We start from the raw sequence: 23,651 nt of genomic DNA on the forward strand, positions 1-23,651 counted from the left end.
ACTCCATGTTGTCGATATACAATTGTATACCTAAATATCGCTCGTTCCTAACATCTGTGACATACATACATAATATAAGAATGACGAGACAGCTGATGAGAACAGTTGCTGGTTCTTTCTCCAAATGTAGTGATTAAATATTTATAAAGTGCATGGAGGATATACGTTGCATTAGTGACGTATGATTAACTGTAATTTAAGAATGGGAGAACTTTATCGTTTATACATTTTTCATATACATTATAAGGTTCCATTTACAGTGTGTTAGTAATGATCTTCGGAGTTGTCGAGCGTTGAGTTGATTGAGATCAAGCTTTTAGCATGAACAGAGCTACATTAGAGACGCGATTCTTGAAAATAACGAAAATATTTGCGAAACTGGGCGGGATTTGGCCAGATCAAAATAAAGTAAAATTTATTTTGTGGGCCATGGTGCATATTACCATGGGATCGTTTGTCGTTGTACAGGTACATATCTATCAATTTATATAACAATTCACCAATATTACAACATCATATTGGTAACAAAACGTTCTATGATAGTAACGCAAATCACTTTCCATTGCTCCTCTGTTATAGCCGGTATGAAATACAAATAAAATCCATAGATAGTCCTAATGATTTTCATTTCAAAACGTAACTCTCGATTTTAAAAGAGTTGTATGAAACAAAAAAGAAGGGGTCCTGTAGGATCGTATAAAAAAATTCTCGGATACCGTAGATAATTTTAGGAAGACACGATTAACCCACTAATTAGATGCTATAATTATTATGCTATAAAATTTCACACCAAGCGAACTTTTCTTTTTGACATCACTCGGAAAAGAAAAGAACGTTGTTACTTTTAATAAAATAACGAAGGATAATAAAAAAAGTTGCATTTGTTTGAAGTTTAAACGATTGATTTCTAAAATAAAAAGATGTAAATAGCATCATCGCGATTACCTTGATAATAACTCTTAAGGGCCAAAGATAGAGGTAAAAATAATTAAAAATAGACCATTAACTTTAATCCAAGGTAGCAAGAGTCGTACATATAGGTACTTTGGAAGTCGTGATAGAGCAGTCGTCCTTAATAGGTGCGACAATTCTTATGATCATAAAGCATGGTAACTATGTTCTGAACGCTGAAAAGGTAAGAAAGTACTTGTCAGTTATGACAAGATTCTTTCAGTTTGCATACTAATCTTATAAATATTATAGCTCAAGTCCCTTTTGAATGATATGTCCGAGGACTGGGCAATCGATCGATTGAAACAAGAATTTTCCATTATGACGACATACGCTAATAGAGGAAGCATTCTTGCCATGTTCTACTTTGGTAAGTTAAAATATGTACTTGCAAAGGTCAATCGCAACTTTAGTCGACAATCTCATTACTATACAACGGATTGATCTGGCTAACACTCATATAGATAAGTAAAATGCCGCGATTATTCAATAAATGCATAAGAAAATTTGAAGGGTTAATATTGAAAACTGTTGCATTTTCGATGTAAAAATACGTAATGAATAACAACCCGCTGTCGTTTCGTGATATATTTATTAGAAGATAAAATACTTGACAGGAATAATATAAAAATGGATGCCGACTGTCTACACTGTTCATTATTTTATATTTTGTAATTTAATTAATAGAATACGAATATTTATGTATTAATGGGAAACTCAGAGCTGCTAAAATGCATGAAATGCACGTAATATGTAGAAAAATAGAATATGTCCAAAGAACAGCACTCAATGCTCTGCAATTTTATGAGTAACACAAATCTTTTTTTATGTCCTATCCTTCTACATACGTTTGCAACAATATGTATGTATTTGCATAAATATCCGTAGTGAATTAAGATAGTAATCATTTGTTTTCAGTAAACGCGTGTATATGCGCATTCCTTTTCGTACAACTGCCATGGACAATGCGTCTGGTACACATGATAAAACCACACAATACATCGCCACCCATGTTATACACTATACCAGCATACTATTTTGTCGAGGATGACCTCAAATATTATTACTACATTCAAATATATCTGGGCCTCGCTATATATGTGGTGCTAATCGTATTCGTCAGTTGTGACACTTGTTACATGGTCCTCGTGCAGCATGCTTGCGGACTGTTGACTGTGGCTGGGTAAGCAAATCGAAAATTTCCTGCATATTTTAAATGTTATCGAATAAATTGTACTGTTTCTAGATATCGCTTCAAGAATGCTATCAATGACTTTTCTTTCAATACGAAGATTTCTGAAAAGAAGGCGAAGGAGACATATGACAGAGTACGCTTCTCTATACAGGGGCACCAACGGGCAATAATGTCAGTATTTAAAGTATTCTAACTGTTATAACCAGGGACAGTTATAAACAAAAGACTAAAGATTGCAATATAAGAATTACTAGATAAGTTTATCTGGTTTTGTTTACGAATACCCGCAATATATGATCAACATAAATATGGTTGCCGATAACTATTATACGCGGAAGAATTCTTTTTTGGTTACCGATAAACATTATCGACTAACGAAATTTTTCTTACTTAGCGACTACCATTATAGATGAGAGAATTCTTTTTTGTGTACTGATATCCATTATCGGTGACGGAATTTTTTTTTTAATTACTTGCGACTATCGTTAATTTTTATTAACATTTGAATAGAAGAGCTTTAACCTCTTAGGTACGATGCGCCACTATAGTGGCTTTCGCGGATGTCATTATATTACAATGCGCCACTATATTAGCTCATCCTACTGGCTCATTCGCTCATCGTTTGAAGTAAATAATCTCTTTCATTAGTCTTGCCTCACACTTCTCTTGCCCTCACAACGTTTTATAAGTGTTAACAATATACAAACAGAATATATAATCTTTACGCAAGTGTCAGGTATCAATTGTTGCTTTTCTTTAATATAAATATACCATTATTAGATGCTCTTATTAACATGCCCTTATAATTGTTTAATTGTCTAGAATTTTCAACCTCAAAATGTCGATTCAAAGTAGAAAACGAAGAGCAATTTGAAAAACACTATCGCGCATGAGTGTGAAAACTGTGACGTGGGTCTATGTGGTACCGTGCTTTAAAATATATCAAACTCAATTATATTATTAATTATTAAAGTAAATTATTAAAGTTAAACTATATGCATCATATCTTTAAGAAGAATTATAATTTAGTTATCAAAAACTTCGTTCCGATGTGCTAGGGAACAGTATTATCTGTCACACATTGGAGTGTTGTATCATTTACGTGTAATTCGCGTCAAATTCTGTCGTACAAAAAAACAGCTCAGCGCTAAATTCAGCCGTACCTAAGGGGATAAATACAATTCTCGATCACCTGTGGTGTATCAGTAATGTTAATGGAAACGAACAATGGCCGAAAGTAGCCAAAAATGAATTTCGTCGATAACGATTCGATAAGGATTATTGGTAAAAGAAGTTCTATCATCCATAATGATTATCCATGACCAACAAAAAATTCCGCCATGAATAATGGTTACTGTTTTTTTTTATTATTATTATTTATTTATTTATTAAAATTACAATCAATTCTCGCGTTGAGAATTTTCAATAATTTTTCTGGCGCAGTGACATGGCTGATTATTTATAATAAGTTAATACTTATTATAGATAAGCATAATTTATAAGTAAGTATTGTAAATAAGTAAATATTACTTAATTTAGATAACTAATTGAATCTAGCGTTTAGGTCTAGCGGGTAGTGCCTCTTCAGCCTGCGAATCTGGTCCGTCGTATCAAGTAATCCAGTGATTAGGGGGTTTCGGTGTTTGTTGACTCTTTTGCTATATCTGTAGCTATATTTTGCTATTTCCTCTTTGACAGTGGGTATCTTGAGGCCGCGGTGTATTGTTTCCTTGGTAACATACCAAGGTGCATCAATTAGGGATCTTAGAGTTTTCGATTGGAAGCGAAAGTATTTCGATTGGAAGTTGAAGTATTTCAATGTTGGAGTTACTTGCTGTTCCCCATAGTTGGATTCCGTAGGTCCAGACAGGTTTTATTGCGGTCTTGTAGAGGCTAATTTTGTTCTGTGTGCTTAGGTTGGAGCGTCGACCAGTGAGCCAATAGAATTTCTTGACTTTGTCATTGAGTTGCTTTATTTTGTCTGTGATATGATTTTTCCAAGTTAGCCTCCTGCCCAGGGTCATGCCCAGGTATCTGACTGAGTCCTTGCTAGGAATTATTGTATTGTTAATGGTGACCTGGGGGCAGGTTTGTTTTCGGAGCGTGAAGGTTACATGTGAGGATTTTTTTTCGTTAATTTTGAAGCCCCATTTATGAAACCACTTTTCCATGGAGTCGAGACTTCGCTGGAGAGTGGATGAGGCTATTACCGGGTCTGCGTGGGTAGCTAATAGCGCTGTGTCGTCTGCAAATGTTGCTATTGTTATCTCGTTTGATATAGGTAAGTCGGCAGTGTAGATGGAGTACAGTAGGGGTCCGAGGACACTACCTTAGGGTATGCTGGATTCTATTGGGAATGTTGGAAATATTGCCTAGTGCGTCTAGGCATTTAACCATGAATTGTCTATCGGTTAGGTAAGATTTTAGGATGGAGTAGTAGGGGTGAGGTAGGATCTTTTTAAGCTTGTATAGTAGCCCTTCATGCCATACTTTGTCGAATGCCTGTTGGATGTCTAGGAAAACCGCTGAGCAATATTTTTTCTTTTCGAGTGTTTGGCTGATCGTATGAGTTAAGCGGTGGATTTGCTCTACTGTAGAATGATGTTTTCGGAAGCCGAATTGGTGATCTGGGAGTGTTTTCAAGTTCTCTAGGATTGGAAGGAGTCGGTTCGTGAGCATCTTCTCGAATAGTTTGGACAGGGTAGGTAAAAGACTGATTGGGCGATAGGAGCAGGTTTCGTGTATCGGTTTACCGGGTTTAGGGATGAGGGTAATCAATGAGATTTTCCAAGCCTTAGGATAGTGTTCCAGGCGAAGGATAGCATTAAAAATCGATGTGATGAGTGCTATCCCTTTTGTGGGAAGTTCCTTGATTGCTCTATTGCCTATTAGGTCGTGTCCTGCTGCTTTCTTGGGATTTAGGCGACTGATTGATTCTATAATCTCTGCAGAAGTGAGGGGAGGAATGGGGTTTGAATACTTTAGACAAGTATTTAGCAAACAGGTTGGCTTTTTCTATAGGGCTACGCGCCCATCCACCTTACGGACAGCGGATTGGAGGGATTATTTGTGGGGGGCGCGTGAGTTTCCTGGAGGCCTTCCATAGTGAGTAGTTGGAGTCAGCTGTGGGGGACAAACTGGCGAGATATTTATGAAAACAGTCATTTTTGTAATTTTTTATGGTTTTGGATAGCTGTCTAGTTGCGTTGTTTAGTTTGCGTTTGTCTTCCGGTGTTCTATGGGTCTGTCATACTCTTCTTAGTCTACGTTTTTCTGCTATTTTTTTAATATGTAATGGGGATATTCATGTTTGCTGATAGACGTCTTTGTCGGTGTGGAGAGGATTATGACATTTGAAACTTAAACCATTCTTCGTGATGTTTTGCAATACCTGCCTACTCATTAACATCTATAACAACATATCGAAATCTATCTCATGAAATTTTCGAGTAGTTTCTTCCAATCCTTTCCTTTCATAAATAATTAATATTTATACAAATTGAACACACGCATCGCGATCATCCCGTTCGCGGATGTCCAGAGAAGTATCACACACCCACTGCGAATGTGTTCCCTGTTAACAGAAAAATCGTAACGAAAATAGCAAAAGGTTTATATTACAGTAAACATAACTTAATGTAGTCTCTGTTTTCTTCCAAACAAAATACACAATAAGCACGATAGATACAACACGCACTGTACACATTACACATCTAAATTACTCGTATTGGAACTAAATAAAAAGGATTTAAAAAATAACAAAAAATACAAAAATGAAGAGAATAAAAAAGTTCAAAGAACTAAAAATGAAAAGACCCAAAGAAATTTACATTAGAATAACTTAAACCTATACTAAATTTACAATTAAGTGCAACTTTATGTTTGTACAATTCCCATATTTTTCTTTGGTTTTCGAAATGATTCTGTCCTTCCAGAAGTGTTTTATCCTCCTATCAAATTTATAAAATCGTTAAAATATGTTACGTAACAAGGTAGTAGTGAAGAGTTCATTCAGAAAAAAATTTATGATATTCTTCGCCAACGCTTTCGTTTTCTTCGTATCATTTTCCCGAAATTAGATAGGGACAGTCAGATATATGAGGTATCTTTTAGAAGCATTGTTGGGTATGCCTATTGAAAACACGAACAGGCTCTTCACTAGATGTGTTTAAAAATGGGTAAACTGCCTTGCAAAGATAGTACGATTTCAACAACGAAAACGAAAACTTAAAAGTGCTACTCAACGCGATAAATGCAATTTTTCTTCAGTTTTTGTTTCACGTGTATGTATGTCAATATTGTAATATGTAGTGATCAGTAATTTATGTGGAAAATGTGTGCGGTTCATGCAAGACAGCATTCGACCACTTTTAGTAGTATAATGGTCATCGTGAATCAAAATGAAATTCTTTTATCCATGATGATCATCAGGAACCAAAAAAGAATTCTCTCATAAATAATGATTGTCGCTAAAACAAAAAAACATTGATTATTTATAACGGTTATTCGTAATGCTTAAAAATTATTTTTTTATCGTGTATTTTTTTTTTAATTTATTCAAGATTTAGTGATCGCTGCCTGTTATTTCAACGATTTTATTTATTTTTTGTCAATAACCTTTTTCTCACAAATCTTAAGGATATATTTTTGGTCTCTGGACTTATAACGTAAATTGAAAAAAATATGATATAAGAATTCATATTTTAATTTTAATGACTTTGGGTGCGAATAACCATGATAAATGATTTGATTATTTTCGGTTAATGTTAATCATTATGGGAGACGGAAATTGTTTTTGGTTACTTTTGATATTCAATTACTTTCAACCATCGTCAACATTGAATTAGATAGATATCCTTTATGATTTCAGTTTTTAATAAATCTTTTGAATGTTTGGTAATAATTATCTCCCATTGAAACAAAAATTAATCTTCTCATAACTTTTTAAGCGACTGACATTTTTTGGCCCTACTTCGGTATTACGTTTTCATTTCTAATTATGTATTTTTCTGAAGTACTTCTGTTGTAATCAAGAAATATTTTCTTTGATTTTACTTGTAAAACAGGTTTCTGGAAAAAATTGAGAGCGCACACGTTACATATCTCTTTATGTGTATGGGCATAATAGTCTTGTGCGTTAGTATTACGATGGTACAGGTGAGCTTCTTTTAATCGACTTTGTATCGTTGAATATGATTCGTCAATGGACTATCATTGTTTGAAATTAGATCGCTACGATGGAAATATGTATGGATTTTTATAAGTTTACCAGCTTTCTGATTATTCAATTCTTGCATCTGTTCTACCTAACGATGCAGGGTCAGTTTGTTATAAATTCGTCCGATGAGATTTACGATGCAATGTAAGTATAACATATATTATAACAACATTCTCATTACTTGTAATCTTATCAACCACTTGCTTGGCTTATTAATAACGTAAAAGAGTAACAAATTATGAATATGCATGTATTTCTATACAGTGTAAAGCATGTTATGTAATTTGCTAGTTCTTTTATTCATTTATGATTTTTCAAATTGTCTTCTATAATTGTCCTCTATAATTGTTCTTTCTCAATTAAAATAAATATAAAATAATCATGCTTGCTATTGAGTCGTGTAAACAAGAAACTTCTACTATTTTATTTTCGCTTCATTCGAATGGTTGTTTGTACGATTGAAATGTTTATATTTGACATTTATTAATATAATATTAATTTATAGATTATAATGAAATTCGTAGATACGAGGCATCATGGTACAAGATGAGTACAAAAACGCAAGCATTATACATATTAGCGTTGCGGCGAAGTCTAACTCCATGCTATTTAACTGCCGGCGGTTTAATACAATTGAACATGCAAAGCTTTTCAGAAGTAATGTATCAATAATGTTATCTTCAATAATTACATCCGCTGTAACAATATTGGTAAATTTCAGGTGATAAAACTATGCGTTTCATATTATACAGTGTTGAGATCGACATGAAAAACGGATTGATATCCAGTGATTCACAGTAGACGCATTATTGAGAGCGATCGTTTTATCAATATCACTACGATATTGTAGAATAACTTAATAAAACTGTTCTTATATAATCTCGATACACGATATACATACGAGTATTATGGAAATAATCAATTAGAAAATAATAATTTTGTTTCTACGTACAGAAACATACAAAAATATCTGGACACTTGTGGATACTTTTTGTGAATATATTATGTGTACCATACACAACATTTTGAAATTTCATTCACGCTGTTACGAATCTTAACAATCACGATTACATTCCTAAAATTTTAAGTCTATATAAAGATATATATATGTCGGAGATGAAAGAACACCGGAGCCTTTGGAATTTTGGATAATCCCGCAACATTGTAATCTAGAGTCTACTATAGCTGTAATTAAACAATTGTAGTTATTTAATCCGATTGTAATTGTTCGAGAGTTGTGATAATGAGCTTGGGCTCGAGGCGACAGCCAGTCGCCGAACGTAGCCGCGGTCACGGGTTGAACGCTTTGTCTAACAAAGGTATGAAGTAATTCTATAGCTCTCCTTAAAAGAAATATTTGTGGCGGCACGCGACAGTAAATATTCCAACGGTTTCTGTCCCGTGGCTCGCCACACGCAGACCTTATTCTTCGAGTAAGATGATTACCAGATGTCGATGCGTCTCCGTAGTACATGTTCAGCTAGCCTGAGCTAGTCCTTCAAACACACAGTCTTTGTCCCAACTACGGGAAGATAGGGGAGATCTATTTTTTTCAACGAACGACGTCTCCCACTAGCAACTTTTCCTCAAGTGCGGTTAGCGTCTTTTTCTAACTACCGATATGGAGATTGACCAATTAGCAGCAACGTCAATTTCCCTTACTTTCCGAACGAAGGCTATTCCCGACGAATCCAATGATCTCGTGTCCTTAGACACACCCCATCATAGTTTTCCTCTGTGGCATCGTCGGGACGGAAAGTCATTCTTTCTTGCGGTCCCATCGACGAATAGAGTAACACCTTACGATCAGTGAATATTACGCGTCCGATTTAGATTTTGTGAGCACGTTCACCTATCATCCCGCCGACCGCGGATTCGTTATTGAACCTAGGATCATTGTCATTAGTTTCTCGAGTATCTAATTACCACGGTTACTTGCCCAGTACTATGATAATCATATTTGCGCTAGTCAATGTCTTCTCTATCGCATGACGACAATGTGTAATCCAAAGGGAGATTCGTTTCACGCCCCTAACCCTAATTCTAAGGTAAACCCGACATATATATCTCAGGCTGCATATTAATGTCATATTAAATATTTGTTTGCAGTAAACTCTTTGTAACTCCATACATATATTTTTTTAAATTAGTTTCAGATGTTACCAATATGTCCCTTTACAATGTTAATGAAATTCTAAAATGTTTCGCATAATACGTAGAATACATACAGAAATTATGCATGATTTAGCTTATGTGACCAATTAGTTTCGGCATTTTTTAAAGTAATACGGTAGAACCACTAACACTAAGAAAAATATTAGTATTAATCATGACAAGAGGTTGAATATTCATACACACATTGATCTCGTTGCAAAGTATTAACCTGGAATGTGTAACCTGGAATGTGGGGAGTAGAACAGCTTTAAGTACGAAGCTCGCGGTACCTTTTTGCGGAGAGAAGACGGATGGAAGACAAAACGTATGTTGGATATTCGTGGCTGGATGATGAAGATAACGAGTTCAAAATCTGCAGTTCACTTTGATATTCAGCTATACTTTATCCTTTTACGTCTCATGGCCAAAAAGCTTTCTCATGCTTTTAATTATTCAAATTGGTTCACGGTATATCCATACTATAGTATCTATTCTTTTTAAGTCAATTTTTATTAATCGTAATTGACCTTTCAGACAAAATAGCTTCGAGAATAATACTTCGAAATGTTTTTTTCTTTTTTTGTGAAAGGTTGTTAAGGTATACATTAGAGGCACAGACTTAACAGGGAGGAATGAATAATTAAATCGTCATTCCGTTTTACGAGGGTCACGATAGCAGCAAGTACGCATTATTTACGAGCGTCATTCCGATAAATTTTTATGGCTGAAAGGAAGTAGGAGTATACACGTCAACTTCAATCATTTAACAAACTTTACTGCCATTCTTCACTTGTCAGTCGTACATACAGTTGTTTAATATCGATGCCATTTTTCATTTTACTATGAACAAAACGACGATAGAAAAAAAGTATCTGAAAGTAGTGAAGACATGCAGTATGATCGCTGGAATTTGGTCTGATCAGAGTAAAGTTTCGAAACTGTTCACACGAATAATTATATATATCATTAGTGTGTTATCTCTTGTTACACAGGTACGTAAATATTAATTTATAATCAAAGTACTCTATAGAAACTTTGGTTTATTGATGCATATTTATGTACCTACTATGCTAATAAACGCACTGCATTAGTCACACACAAGCATTGTGACGTTCCCCGAATTTTTCGCAAAATTCTAAATTTTTTTAATGCATTATGTACAGTGAATTCCCAAAATATTCGCACATTAACGCACATTTGATTCTGACGTGTTATATCTCTGTTAATAAATTTGCAAATGTTCTTATTGATAGATCATTTATTGTATTAGGTTATTCTAGAAGTTTCTTTCGTTTTATAAGGATATAACAGATGTCTTTTTGTTTTATATTATATTATTGAATTATGTACGATCATTTTGTTCTATTGAAACAATAGAAACATAATTCAATAAAATAATATAAAACAAAAAATGTTGTGCATCTATTATTTTCTTATAAAACGAAAAAAACTTTTGGGATAAGCTAATACTTTGAAATCTGGATGAAGTTTTTTAGTTAACATAATATAATTAAACAATATTAGAAATTAAGAGAGATCGTATTCAATTTAAGCGCGACAAAAACGTTCAGACACATCGCAATTTTCTTTCGCAATTTTCTTGAAAGCGTTTGACTCGAAACATAGTGTTTCTTTATAAACGGGTTTCATCAAGTTTGTTACTGTGTAGTCAATTGGTATACCGACTTTGCGTGAAGACAAGAATATTTCGTTTGATCTCCGGACTGAACCTGTCGTATCTCATCGCGAGAAAATTGTTAATGTGCTTAATTGAAAAAAGGGCACCGTAGCAGATATTGTCAGAAGGTTAGAAAAGAAAAGATAGATTTAGCTCAATTCCCAGAAGTGCTCAGCCACGAATAAATAAATAATAAATATAAATATTAAACGACCGAGAGAAACGGAAATTCTGCGGAAAATAAAAAGGAACGAGATCTCTGACAACAGCTGTGGAATTTTGAGAAGATAGTTGAGGTGTATAACATGTAGACTTGTTTGATAAAGAAACGAGTGGATGAATTAGTAGTAGTCAGATGTATTAAAATAAGTATAAGTTCAAGTACAGAGATAGTGTACTACTATACCAATCAAAGAAAGAATAATCATCTCATAGGGAACACGTTCATACGGCATTATTTCGGCAGACATTTACGGCTCGAATGAATGAAACATAGTGTGATCTGACCGGGATACAGCATTGAATCCAAAAAAATTTAATCCACTTTTAAATTTATTGGTGGATGTTATGGTCTGCTACTGTATTTTGAGCGGGGTGTAGAGAATCTCGTTTTTATTGAAGGTATCATGGACAAAATTAAACATTAGTATTTTTTAAGGAAAGTTTATTGCAGTGTGTCATTAAAATAGGAATTCAAAGTACATGCTAATTTTATCAGGACAATTATGCCAAACATATTGCTTCATAATTATTTCTTTAATTACTGTAATTACTACATATAACTATTACAATTACTTTATAATTATTCTTAAGTCGTACACTCTTTAGCCCCCAGATTTTAATCCAATAGAAAATTTATAATTTAAATTGTAGAATGAAATATCAATAACAAGCAGAAAAGAACTGAGAAAAGATCGCAAGACAAATGAGAAAAAATAAATGCAGAATATTTTAGAAAAATCATATTTAATATTATGATTAGAATTATTATTATTGATTATTGGAAGGTTATTAGAAGATTATTAAAAGGTCGTTACGACTGTTAGTATAATTAGATTATGGAACGATTAAAATGTGTAATAAAATAAAAAGGCTATGTTACTAAATATTAGAACTATGAACATTGGTTATTTAAAAATTCATTTAATTCCTTCTATTCACTTCAAAACAATTTCGAATTTACTCTCACCAAAATTAAGAATGATATGAAACGTGAAAATCAAATATGCGTTAGTACTTGAATATTTTTTGGATTGACAATGTTTATTAGTGCGAGAATTTCCTTTTTGTTAAATTAATCGATCATTGATTGCAGATGGCAAACGTAATATGTTTCTTTAGTCTAAATACCCTAATAGAGCAGGTATGTTTTTTTAATGCGGTAGTCGGGGCACTGATAAAGCAAGGGAATTACATTATCAACGCTGCAGAGGTAAAGGACATGCTTGTTTCATTTTACATTTTCTATTACTATTCTATCATATTACGTTTTATATAAAAACCACATGGTGAAATATAGTAAGTTGATTCTTGTTGAGTTTCCCACTTTCACGTCACTCAGAGATTACAAAGAAGGATTTTGGTATGAAACATTTGACGAAGTGTATAGATTCGAAGTTATAAGCGTTATGAAAATGATGGCGATAAATCCAAAATGTTCTTTAAGAAATACCACTATTTGAACACGATTAATATTAGTCTGTATATCCATTTAATGTGCGCTAGCAAAAATATTGCTGTATAGAAAAGACGAGAAGTACGACCTATCGAGTTTTTCATATCCTTATATATATCTCTTGATTGCAAAAGATTGATTACATTGCAGTACAAGATGTTATTTAACGCTGTTTGGAAGGATTGGTCAACCGATAGACTAAATGATGAATTGGATATTATGATCGAGTATGCCAAAAAGGGAGCATTCTTTTCCTGGTTATATTTCGGTAGGATAAATCTTACCGAAAATTCGTCTTTTTATCTATTATAATTATAATTCATTTTACACATCGCTGCAATCAATTTACAGGAGTTTGCATTTGCTGTGCTATAAGTTTTCTTCAATTATCTTTGACGCCAATTGTTTTGGATATAATTTCACCAATGAACGAAACGCGAGATGTAATGTACATTTTTCCAGCTTACTATTATGTCAATGACCAAATGCATCGTACGTTTATAAGCTTCCATATGATGTGTACGATTATTTCAACATGTCTCGTGTATATTGGCTGCGATACGAGTTACATGTACATTGTGCAACACGCTTGTGGTCAGTTAGCAGTGGCTAGGTAAAAAAAAAAAAAAAAAAGAAATATCACTTCGATCAAATAATTCTAGTTTGGAATTGCAAAGAACATAAATTTTTTCTCAGACATCGTTTCAAGAATGCGATTTTAGATTTTTCTATTGTCAGTGAAACGAGTGTTGTGCAGGATAAGATTTACGAAAGAGTGGTTCATTCGATTCGAGGACATCAATATGCTACAAAGTCAGTACTACAATTGCCAAAATATTTCTTAGCTAACCATTTTTAGCTTATTTCTTATTCCCTTTAAACATATTCCCAATAATCTTATTTTTTAAAAAGCGGGTTGCACCACCGTTTAAAAGTAATATTCTTACGAATAAAAAGATTTATTTGTTTTATTAAAATATATAATACAAACGCCATAATGTGACGTATTCGTTTAATTGCTGATAAATAGTATCAATGATTTTATTTCATTAATTGAACATTTACCGTGCTATAGCACAACAATTGCCTAACACGTATTCTTGAAAATTCTCAAACAATATCCAGTATAATCTCAATACTTTTGAGAGAATTTAATTTGTGTACTTGCATGTGACTTACATGTATATTATTGAATTTTTTATCGACGACGATCTACTGGTCCGGTTTTAATGACCTCAAAGCAGTTACCTCAGAACTATTCAAAGCAGTCATTCCGCTTATCTTTTCATCACCGTTGCCTTGGGAATGACAACTCTTAGCGTCACATTAGTAAAGGTGAACTTTTAAATTTAAAAAATCACACTGTTCGACATCAATTCGTAATTATTCGTAATTACTGTTCTTCAAAACAGGTTGCATCGCAAGCGAATATCTCTGGACAACTTATTAAGGATATTGTATTTCTCTTGGCTCAACTGGTACATATATTTTTTTTTTTATTACAAGGACAATTCGTACTGAATGCAAACGATGAATTTGCCGAATCGATGTATGTAATCTGTAAATATGAATAGAATATACGTTGTTCTAAGTACTTTCTTATAGTTGCAAAACCCATTACACATGTCTGTACATTTTTTTCTAATTCGCGAGGTTATGAGAATGTCAATTATAAAATTGTCTGGAAATCATTTTTGTTACAGTGTTATACGAATAATACGTCGATCTATCAAACCTGCAGGATTCCTTTATTTCTGTTGTGTTGTTGATACTAAAATTATGAACTGAATTAAATCCTTCATTATCATTATCCTAAATGAACGACTTTTTTTACTGAATTAACTTTGTTCACAGATATAATACGTTCTGGTATAATACTAATACGAGAACGAAACTGTTGCTTGTATTAGTACTAAGAAGTTGCTCAAGTGCTCCTAATCTATCAGCTGGAGGGCTGTTAGTGTTCAATTTGAAAAACTTCTCGGAGGCAAGTATCTCTTCTTGAATCCACAATTATTGAGTTGGCAACTAAGTGATTACGGATTTTGTTAATACCACCTAATGACAGAATCCGCAATCACTTAGTTGCCAACCCAATAATGTGGAAGTATTTGAAGAATATCTTTTTTAAATCAATGTACACGACATCGTATTTTTCAGATTCTAAAAACATCTTTTTCATATTTCACCGTACTAAAAACCACGTGAAGTATGTAACGTATCCGACAAAGGCGATGGAATCAAATTCCAGAATGAATAAAGTTTTACGGATGAGATACGCATTTAATCAGGATGTTCTATGCTTTTCAACCACCGAATTCTTTTTATTTTACACCCCTACAGTATAACACTTGGTGAGGAAATGATATGAAATTTCAGAATGTCTAAACAACGGGAATTTGTACCACGTCTGAGTTTAAGGGGGTATTCTAGTCTAGTGACATGAATTTCGGGCGGTTTTTGAAGCTCTGTACAAACGAAACAAAAAATATTTTTACTATCCATTTTTTATCATTTGTTTATTGATACTTTAAGATTACATAAAAAATTAACTGAAAAATCTTAAAATTCACAAAGTTATGAACTGGCAAAGTGAGGGGTCCAAAGAAAAGGGTGTCCTGACGTGCATGATTTCAATTCTTCTGGTTATCTGAAGCAATAAAGCCGAACGCATTCTTAATTAGATGCGGCTATAGCGTGATCCTTGGAAAAGCAAAAAAAAAAAATATTTTTTCATAAAATGGCGGCCGTTTGAAAAAAATTTTCCTTTTTGACATGTTTTTTTGGCAATTCCGAATTTTTTAAAAATAGTAAAATTAAAAATTTTGATCTGACCCTGGTTGAGGCGATAGAAAAATGTATAAAGAACATTCACACCAAATTTCAAATAAATCAGTTCATTAGAACTTGAGATACTGTGCACGCCAACTCGACAAATGTAGTTTTGAGAAAAACGCGTTTAAAGTTTTGAGACAAGTTTACTCGGACAACGTCTACCGTCTACTGTCAATGGACAAATGTGTTCCGGTCGGATCGGAGCAGATACCGCGTCACAAAAATGGCTGTAACTCATAAAATAATTAAAATTTTGAAAACTCCTTTTAAGGGCATATTCTTGAATATCTAAGTTTTGAAAATATGAAAAAAATTTTTCGATTTTTTCAAATTTGTAGACTAGTATACCCCCTTAAGTTCTCAAATTTTAATCACCTCATATCAGTTGCAAACAGAATCTTGTCTGCGATTTGAAAAGTGCCAATGAATAATTTTGAATACTGGTACAATGTTTTAGATGTACAATAATATTTATGTAAATGTCGTATATATAAATTCCTTATCAAGTATGCCAATTTATGGAGATCACTAAACTACACTCAAAACAAATTTTTAACCCTTACAGCTGAGAACCGCACTAATACAAAACTTAGCACATCATTGGAGTTTGAATTGAATTTAGAACTGATATCTGTCATCATTTGCAATGAAATATCATAGCAAGGTTTATGGTTTTTCTGTACAAGCACTCTGACTAAACACAGAATGCAACGAATACAAATTGATTGATCGCTGCTGAAATACAAACCGTGTCATACTATATCTTACTATACTACAGCACTTACCAGACCGACTTACCTATTCATCGCATATATTAGGTTGTTTGAAAATTTTCTTTCGTTTTATAAGGAAAAAATAGACGCACAGTGTTTTTTGTTTTATATTAATTTATTGAATTATGCACGAACATAATAATAGAAATATAACGAAATAGATCATACCTAATTCAATAAAATAATATAAAACAGAAATTATTGTTAATCTATTATAATCTTATGAAACGAAAGAAACTTTTCGGAAAACCTAATAAATTATTTTCTTTGACATAACAGTCTATGTGAAATTAAATTACAATAAACTGTTCTTGAAACCTTTCTCACATTGGCAATGGCATGGATAGTATAAGAGAAAAAGGAATATCATTACCGCCTCTATCACCCGATACAAAACGATTTCATTTTCCATACAAATTAATCAAACCGGAAATTTTCGGTGAAAGCGAGTGCAATTAATTTATATTAAAACGATAATAAAACTACTACTATTATTGATGTTATGAAGCTATACAATTGAATTTGGCCTACTCGACTACTGCAGTTTGAACAGTGGTGGACATGAAGATTATTGACAAAACAGTATCCAGGATTAAACAAACAAATGAAAAGAATCATTGATGTGACCACGCGAGTATTATTTACATTTCAGTTTATCTAATGTAATTTTTAAACTGCCGATACTTATGCGAGTTTATATTTTTATAAACATAATTAAAGAACAGTGTTTGATCAGTTTCACTTATTAAATTCTAGCTTTTGTCCGCGACTTCGTTCACGTGAGCTACTAATATATGGAACTTTAACTTTAAGTAGATAATTTTTATGGATAAAATACAAAATGAATCGAGATGAAATCTAGCCTGTTTTTTTTTCTTGGACGCTAAATTATATAACACGGGTAGTTCTATCAAAATCCGTTTAGTAGCTTTCCTGAGTGTTTTGAGACTCTCTCTCTCTCCCGAGAGAGTTCATTCCTGATGTCGACTGCGCCATATCTCGAGTTGGAACTCATATTGGCTTCGCATTTAAGGTGTTCGCTTCTGTTCGTAAGTCAGCTCGTAAGTAACTTTCGGAATAACAATGTGTATGGCAGGTTTTCCGGAACAGATAAGGAACAACGTTTCGGTGCGAAACTCCATATAATAAATCAGTTGCCGAAAAGGAAAAAGAAAAAATATTTTGTTTGTTCACCAAAAAGAAGTAATGCGGTAAAACAACAAACACTTTTCTACTGTGAGATCTGTGAACGCAACCCCGATTTGCATCCCAATGAATGTTTTAAAAAATTTCACACATTACTCAATTATAATTAATATAAATATTGTAATCAAAATTATATTACTTCTGAAATGAATAAAGATTGTTTTCAATTTGCATCCCAATGAATGTTTTAAAAAATTCCACATATTACTTGATTATAATTAATATAAATATTGTAATCAAAATTATATTACTTCTGAGATGAATAAAGATTGTTTTGAATGACTTTAATATTATTATTTATACGTCACTGTAGCATTTAAAATCTGAAACTTAAAAACTTGCAAGTCGAAGTATGATGAGAATAAGTTGGAGTTGCCGGTCGATATTCACAATTAAAAGTCGGAGCGTTAAGGATTAGAAAACTTATATGTGTAATTACTTATCGTTTACACAACTATTTGATAACGCAAGCTAAGCTATTTGTAAGACTATTAAAACTATTTGGACTAGTAAAACTATTTGGTAAGCACGACCTTTCACTATCATGGCTCAGAGATGTCTCACTGTCCTCGTATATTTAATGGATGTCACCGACAACCGATCGTTCTCTTTCTATTCCGTCACGTTTCGCATTGGCTCTGATATTGCTTACTGTGGCTGCCAAATGCTCGAATTCCACAGTGTGGTTACCACATGCTCGCAACAGTATGTACAGATAATTGTATTGATATGTAAAGATGTATAAATAATTTTGCAAAGCGCGGTTCTACTTTCTTTGATAAGTCGGATACACAAAGTTAAATAGCTACATGTAGATTTTCACGACTCACTGTATGTCATTTAGAATCTAAGTTAAGTACATATATACATCTAGAACATGTATCAATGTACATCATGTTTATGTATGTCGGGTTTACATTATGATTAGGGTTAGGGGCGTGAAATGAATCTTCATTTGGATTACACATTGTCGTTATGCAATAGAGAAGACATTGACTAGTACAAATATAATTATTAGTACAAGTGTAGATATTCCAGAATTGACAAGTAACTGCGGTGATTAGACACCAATGACAATGGTCCTAGGGTCGAAAACGAATCCGCGGTCAACGGGATAACAAATGTACTTTCTTCCAAAGTCTAAGTTGGACTCGATTTACTTGTCTACGATACAAGTATTACTAAACTAGCTCTTTGTTAAAACGTAAAATATTCACCAAGCGTAAAGACGCTATGTAACTCGCTAATGAGACCTCACGAGAGAATGAGTTTCCGTCGCCATAGTTGGAGGTTGGCTTTTATCTTCATAGTGAAATATATATTTGTGTGGAATGAGTTGAGGAGGACAAGAAAATTGGATAGATTTTTAGTGCCATGGGGTCATATCATCATATCATATACATGTAATATCGTGATATAATGTGTTTACAAAGAGTGGACAATAGAGATGTTAATCAGACAGAAAAAGACGATTGTTGTTCAACCTGAACTATTCACGCCAAACGCACAGAAAACAGCGCAATCCACACTCTCTCGGCAACGCCACTCGCAACCTCTGTCTCCGCTCAGCTCGCACTCTGCTTCTCGACTCGCACTCTCTGCTTTTCGACTCGCACTCTGCTTTTCGACTCGCACTCTGCTTTTCGACTAACTCTCTGGCCGTTGCCGCATTCTGTTGCCTTTTTCCTAGGCCCACCGCACACGTGTTCTGCAGGCGCTCGTGGCCAGGGTCACGTAGGTCTTTTCCACGAAACTATGCACTTGAAAAGACCGATGACACATCGATGGGCCCGACGGCGCCTCGGCTCTCGCGACATTGTTCATAGTTCGCCCGATATTTCTTAGGCCTTTCGTCCACGATACTACACTCGGCCATCCTGCAATAACATCTGCCCTCAGATGTTGCCTTCTATCTCGCTGTCATCAGATGCGTCACTTTCGGCGTTTAGGACCCAAGGTTTCATAAAATCGAGGTGTGTGCGGGTCCTTCCTTCGGTACTGCTTCGCACGCTTTCTTCTTTTCTTGTAACTTCGACGATTCTCCTCTTGAGTTGCGGCGATCTTCTTCTTCGCGTCCTCACGTAGCTCGCGACGTTGTTCTTCAAACCTCGCGGCCCACTCTTCGTCGATCAGCTTTCTAATCTTCGCCTCTTCCCTGACTTGCATTTCGACCCCGACCAGTAGCTGGAAAGGAGTCTTCCCTGTGCTTCTGTTTACGGTGGAATTCAGGTATTTCTGAACCTGGTCGACATGCTGCCCGTTCCCCCTCGGCGCCAGTCTTCGCGGTCTTCACGCTACCGGTTTGTCGCTTTTCAGAACTATTTTCGCGGTTATCCCGACGTCTCTCTTCTTCTCCGGCCTATACCCTTTAATAATATCCCGAATGGCTTCACGATAATGCGGTTCCTGTACGTGTGTTAGGTCTGTTTCGTCAGTCTGTTCTACTACGTTAATTCTAAACACATCCGACACGTCTTTGTTAGTCTGTTCGTCAAGCCGCAAGAAAGTCACTTCGCCCCGTTTAACCCGTAACTCTACCTGATCCAGAAAATCAGTGCCTAACAACAGGCCGTGCTTCGTCAATATTTTGTTTGAAACAACGTGCAAAGTGATTGGCAGTTTACACCCATCAACCGTCATTACCTTAGTGAATTCACCCCAGGTCTCATTGCCAGCGGAACCAAAACCGTCGAACTTAAACTTGCATTTACCTAGCGGCGGTGACCCTAACCTCGCATACTCGTCTGATCGGATGAACGTGAGATCACTACCCGTATCCACTAATGCCACAAACCTACAGTCATCTATCGCCACTTCTTTCACATACTTCCCTTTTTCGGATCTTGACACTACGCAAGTCTCTTTCGGTCGTGCCGTACACCTCGCTGCAATATGTCCAAATCCGCTGCACTCGAAACACCTAACACCTTCTCCCCTCTCCGGACACTTAACACTTAGATGATCCTCACTATCGCAAATGAAGCATCTTCTTTTCTTCATTGCATCTACAGATTGACTGGGCTTCCCGTTCTTCTGGGCTTTAGCCGGCTTCACAATCGACTTTGCTCTGCGACTCTTCTGTTCTTCGTACATCACTAACCTCTTCCTCAACTCTTTGATTGACGTAGCGCCGTACAATATAGCCTTATTGTTCTCGTCGTCTATTATTCCGTCCACTATGTATTCCACCTTTGCTTCCTCCTCCATGTCCACATGGCTGGCTATTTCGAGCATGCGGTACATGTAGGCCAAACATGCTTCATCACTCTCCTTTTTTGTTTCTTCAAGTTTCTGATGTACTTGCCTACTGTTGACTTTCCTCGAAAATTCTTTCACTAGCCCCCTCTTCAACTCATGCCAAGTCCTGGCATGACACTCGAAGCTCGCGAATATTTTCGCTGATCCCTTCAGCAGCTTCCTGGCGTAGACTGCCTTCTGCCCATCCGACCACATGCACGTATCAGCGACTTCCTCGAACGACTCGAACCATCGTTCGACATTTTCACCTTTGTCGCCACTAAACGACTCTAATGCATCTTCGACGTCTCTAAAACTCAGTGTCGAACCAACGCATGCCCTTCGACAACATTCGTCACGGTCCTGATACACCCTTCGCGTATCTCTCTTGTATCCTCTTGCGTTTTTCTTGTCATCTTCATCCTCACTTTCGTCGTCGCTTTCTTCTTCCGACGATATGTCGTTACCATCCATGACCGCTTGTAGCCGTGCGCGTAATTCTACTTTTCTTCCCGTCGTTTTTAAACCCAAACTAGCGAGGCGCTCCTTCAACTCCTTCGTATTCATTTTCTCAACATCTTCATCTTCGTTACAATCACGCTCAGCTCTCTGTACGTTTCCTAGATCTCGTTGACCGGTTAGCTCTTCACCGCCCGTCGATCCCTTAGGACACGATTGTCCAGCCCTACACGCCCGATTCAGCCTTGCAATCAGCACTGACCTCGCACCCGATATAGGGAGGTTCATTCGCGCGAGCTTACTCCTCAGCTCCTCCAGCGTCGAACCCTCTTCACCCGACAATCGCTCGTCCCCGACGTTTGCCATTTTTCACACTACACAAACTTAAACCGTCAACGATATCGTCTTTTACCGCACCGCGTACAGGTAAATTCACAACTAGCTCGAATAGCTCTGTTAAACCGTTTCGTTTTCTGTCTTGTCCAATCCCGGCTGAGCCCCCAAAAATATGTAATATCGTGATATAGTGTGTTTACAAAGAGTGGACAATAGAGATGTTAATCAGACAGAAAAAGACGATTGTTGTTCAACCTGAACTATTCACGCCAAACGCACAGAAAACAGCGCAATCCACACTCTCTCGGCAACGCCACTCGCAACCTCTGTCTCCGCTCAGCTCGCACTCTGCTTCTCGACTCGCACTCTCTGCTTTTCGACTCGCACTCTGCTTTTCGACTCGCACTCTGCTTTTCGACTAACTCTCTGGCCGTTGCCGCATTCTGTTGCCTTTTTCCTAGGCCCACCGCACACGTGTTCTGCAGGCGCTCGTGGCCAGGGTCACGTAGGTCTTTTCCACGAAACTATGCACTTGAAAAGACCGATGACACATCGATGGGCCCGACGGCGCCTCGGCTCTCGCGACATTGTTCATAGTTCGCCCGATATTTCTTAGGCCTTTCGTCCACGATACTACATACATAGATATATTCTTCTAAGATATATTCTTCGAGGTGCTCCATGTAAATGTCCATAATGACACTGTTGCTTCTGAAATTTGGCCATAGTATCCTGAAATATTCTCTTTCTTGTACATTCCTAAACATATTCTTTCTTCAATTTTATTCTTAGGATTCACCCGCCCTGGATATTATCAATCTTACATATTTGATAACCCTGACGGAACTGACGGACCCACCTATAAACTTTCTCAATTTCCACTTTTTCCTCCGTACTCTTCCTTCTCTATCCTTCTTCTACCTTTCCCTATTTATCATTCTCCACGCAAAACCGTAAAAAGGGGGATTCTCGGCGCAGAGGCAATAAATATCTCACCGCCGCTGAGGAAATTATCCAAACATACAACGCACCCGCACAAACACCCGTTCTAAATAACTAGTCTTATCTATAGTTTGACTTACAATTGAAAACCTTGTTTTATAGAAAATCAAGTGCACAGTAGAATCATCTGGTGACCCCGACGTGACTCGTGTTAACACCAAATTTGTTTTTTTGAGTGCAATTTAGTATTCGGTATAATAACTTGATGATCAACGTGAATAGCATTCGATCGCGTTATCGTACCAGGGTTTTGTGGTTTTGTGGTTTTGTGCAGGTGAACATCAGTGGAATACCGTTAGACGTCTTTGGATTAACTACGGCAAGCACCAAATACGTCATGAGTGCTCTGTGCGCCCAACACGCAACGGAGGGAAAACCATTATTATGAACCCACTACCGACGGGACTACTCGAGAAATTAAAAACGGAACTGATCCACTGGCGTGTCACAACAATAGGAAACACGTCGCTTTTCTATAACAAGTAAAACTTAGCGACCAGAGATACTCGCAGTTTCTTTGGCACCTGCGTCGTCTCACTGGGTCGCAATTTTTTGAAGGATTAGTGTGAACCTTATGACTATATAAGTTGCGGACTAACATCCAGGTAATCCACACAGAAGGACGCAAATCTCGATACAGCGACTGAACTAGCAAACGTCATCGCCGAAACATTGTCACAACAGTATGTTGCTAAAACATCGTGTCGTCCAATGCAGGTAGTGAATGCAGATACCAACTCTCTTGAATCATTTCTACATTTCAATATAAAATTGTTGTGGTCCGTCAGGAGGTGCCCGATGATTACCTCCTTCCCGCCCCCGAAGAGACATGGAGCCTTGTTCGCGCTCGCGAGACTGCAACGATTGGAAAATCCTTTGGCTCTTTTCTCAAAAAAATGATCCACAACAATACAGAAATTCGCAACCTACGA

At 35.9% G+C, this 23,651-nt stretch overlaps 1 protein-coding gene across 1 annotated transcript in view; it reads left to right on the forward strand.

The window, feature by feature from the left end:
* The first annotated feature begins 303 nt into the window (after nt 1-303).
* LOC126866747 (odorant receptor 4-like) overlaps nt 304-23,651 on the forward strand; it is a 110,628-nt gene continuing 87,280 nt past the window's right edge. Inside the window, exons 1-8 of the mRNA XM_050620682.1 lie at nt 304-468; nt 1,019-1,135; nt 1,204-1,321; nt 1,870-2,134; nt 2,198-2,317; nt 7,213-7,303; nt 7,375-7,508; nt 7,889-8,551. Of these exons, the coding sequence (XP_050476639.1) occupies nt 322-468; nt 1,019-1,135; nt 1,204-1,321; nt 1,870-2,134; nt 2,198-2,317; nt 7,213-7,303; nt 7,375-7,508; nt 7,889-8,036 (1,140 nt within the window). The 5' untranslated portion in view covers nt 304-321 and the 3' untranslated portion in view covers nt 8,037-8,551. The remainder of the gene's footprint in view (nt 469-1,018; nt 1,136-1,203; nt 1,322-1,869; nt 2,135-2,197; nt 2,318-7,212; nt 7,304-7,374; nt 7,509-7,888; nt 8,552-23,651) is intronic.

This window comes from Bombus huntii, chromosome 6 (assembly GCF_024542735.1).
Source record: "Bombus huntii isolate Logan2020A chromosome 6, iyBomHunt1.1, whole genome shotgun sequence".
Lineage (NCBI taxonomy): Eukaryota > Metazoa > Arthropoda > Insecta > Hymenoptera > Apidae > Bombus > Bombus huntii.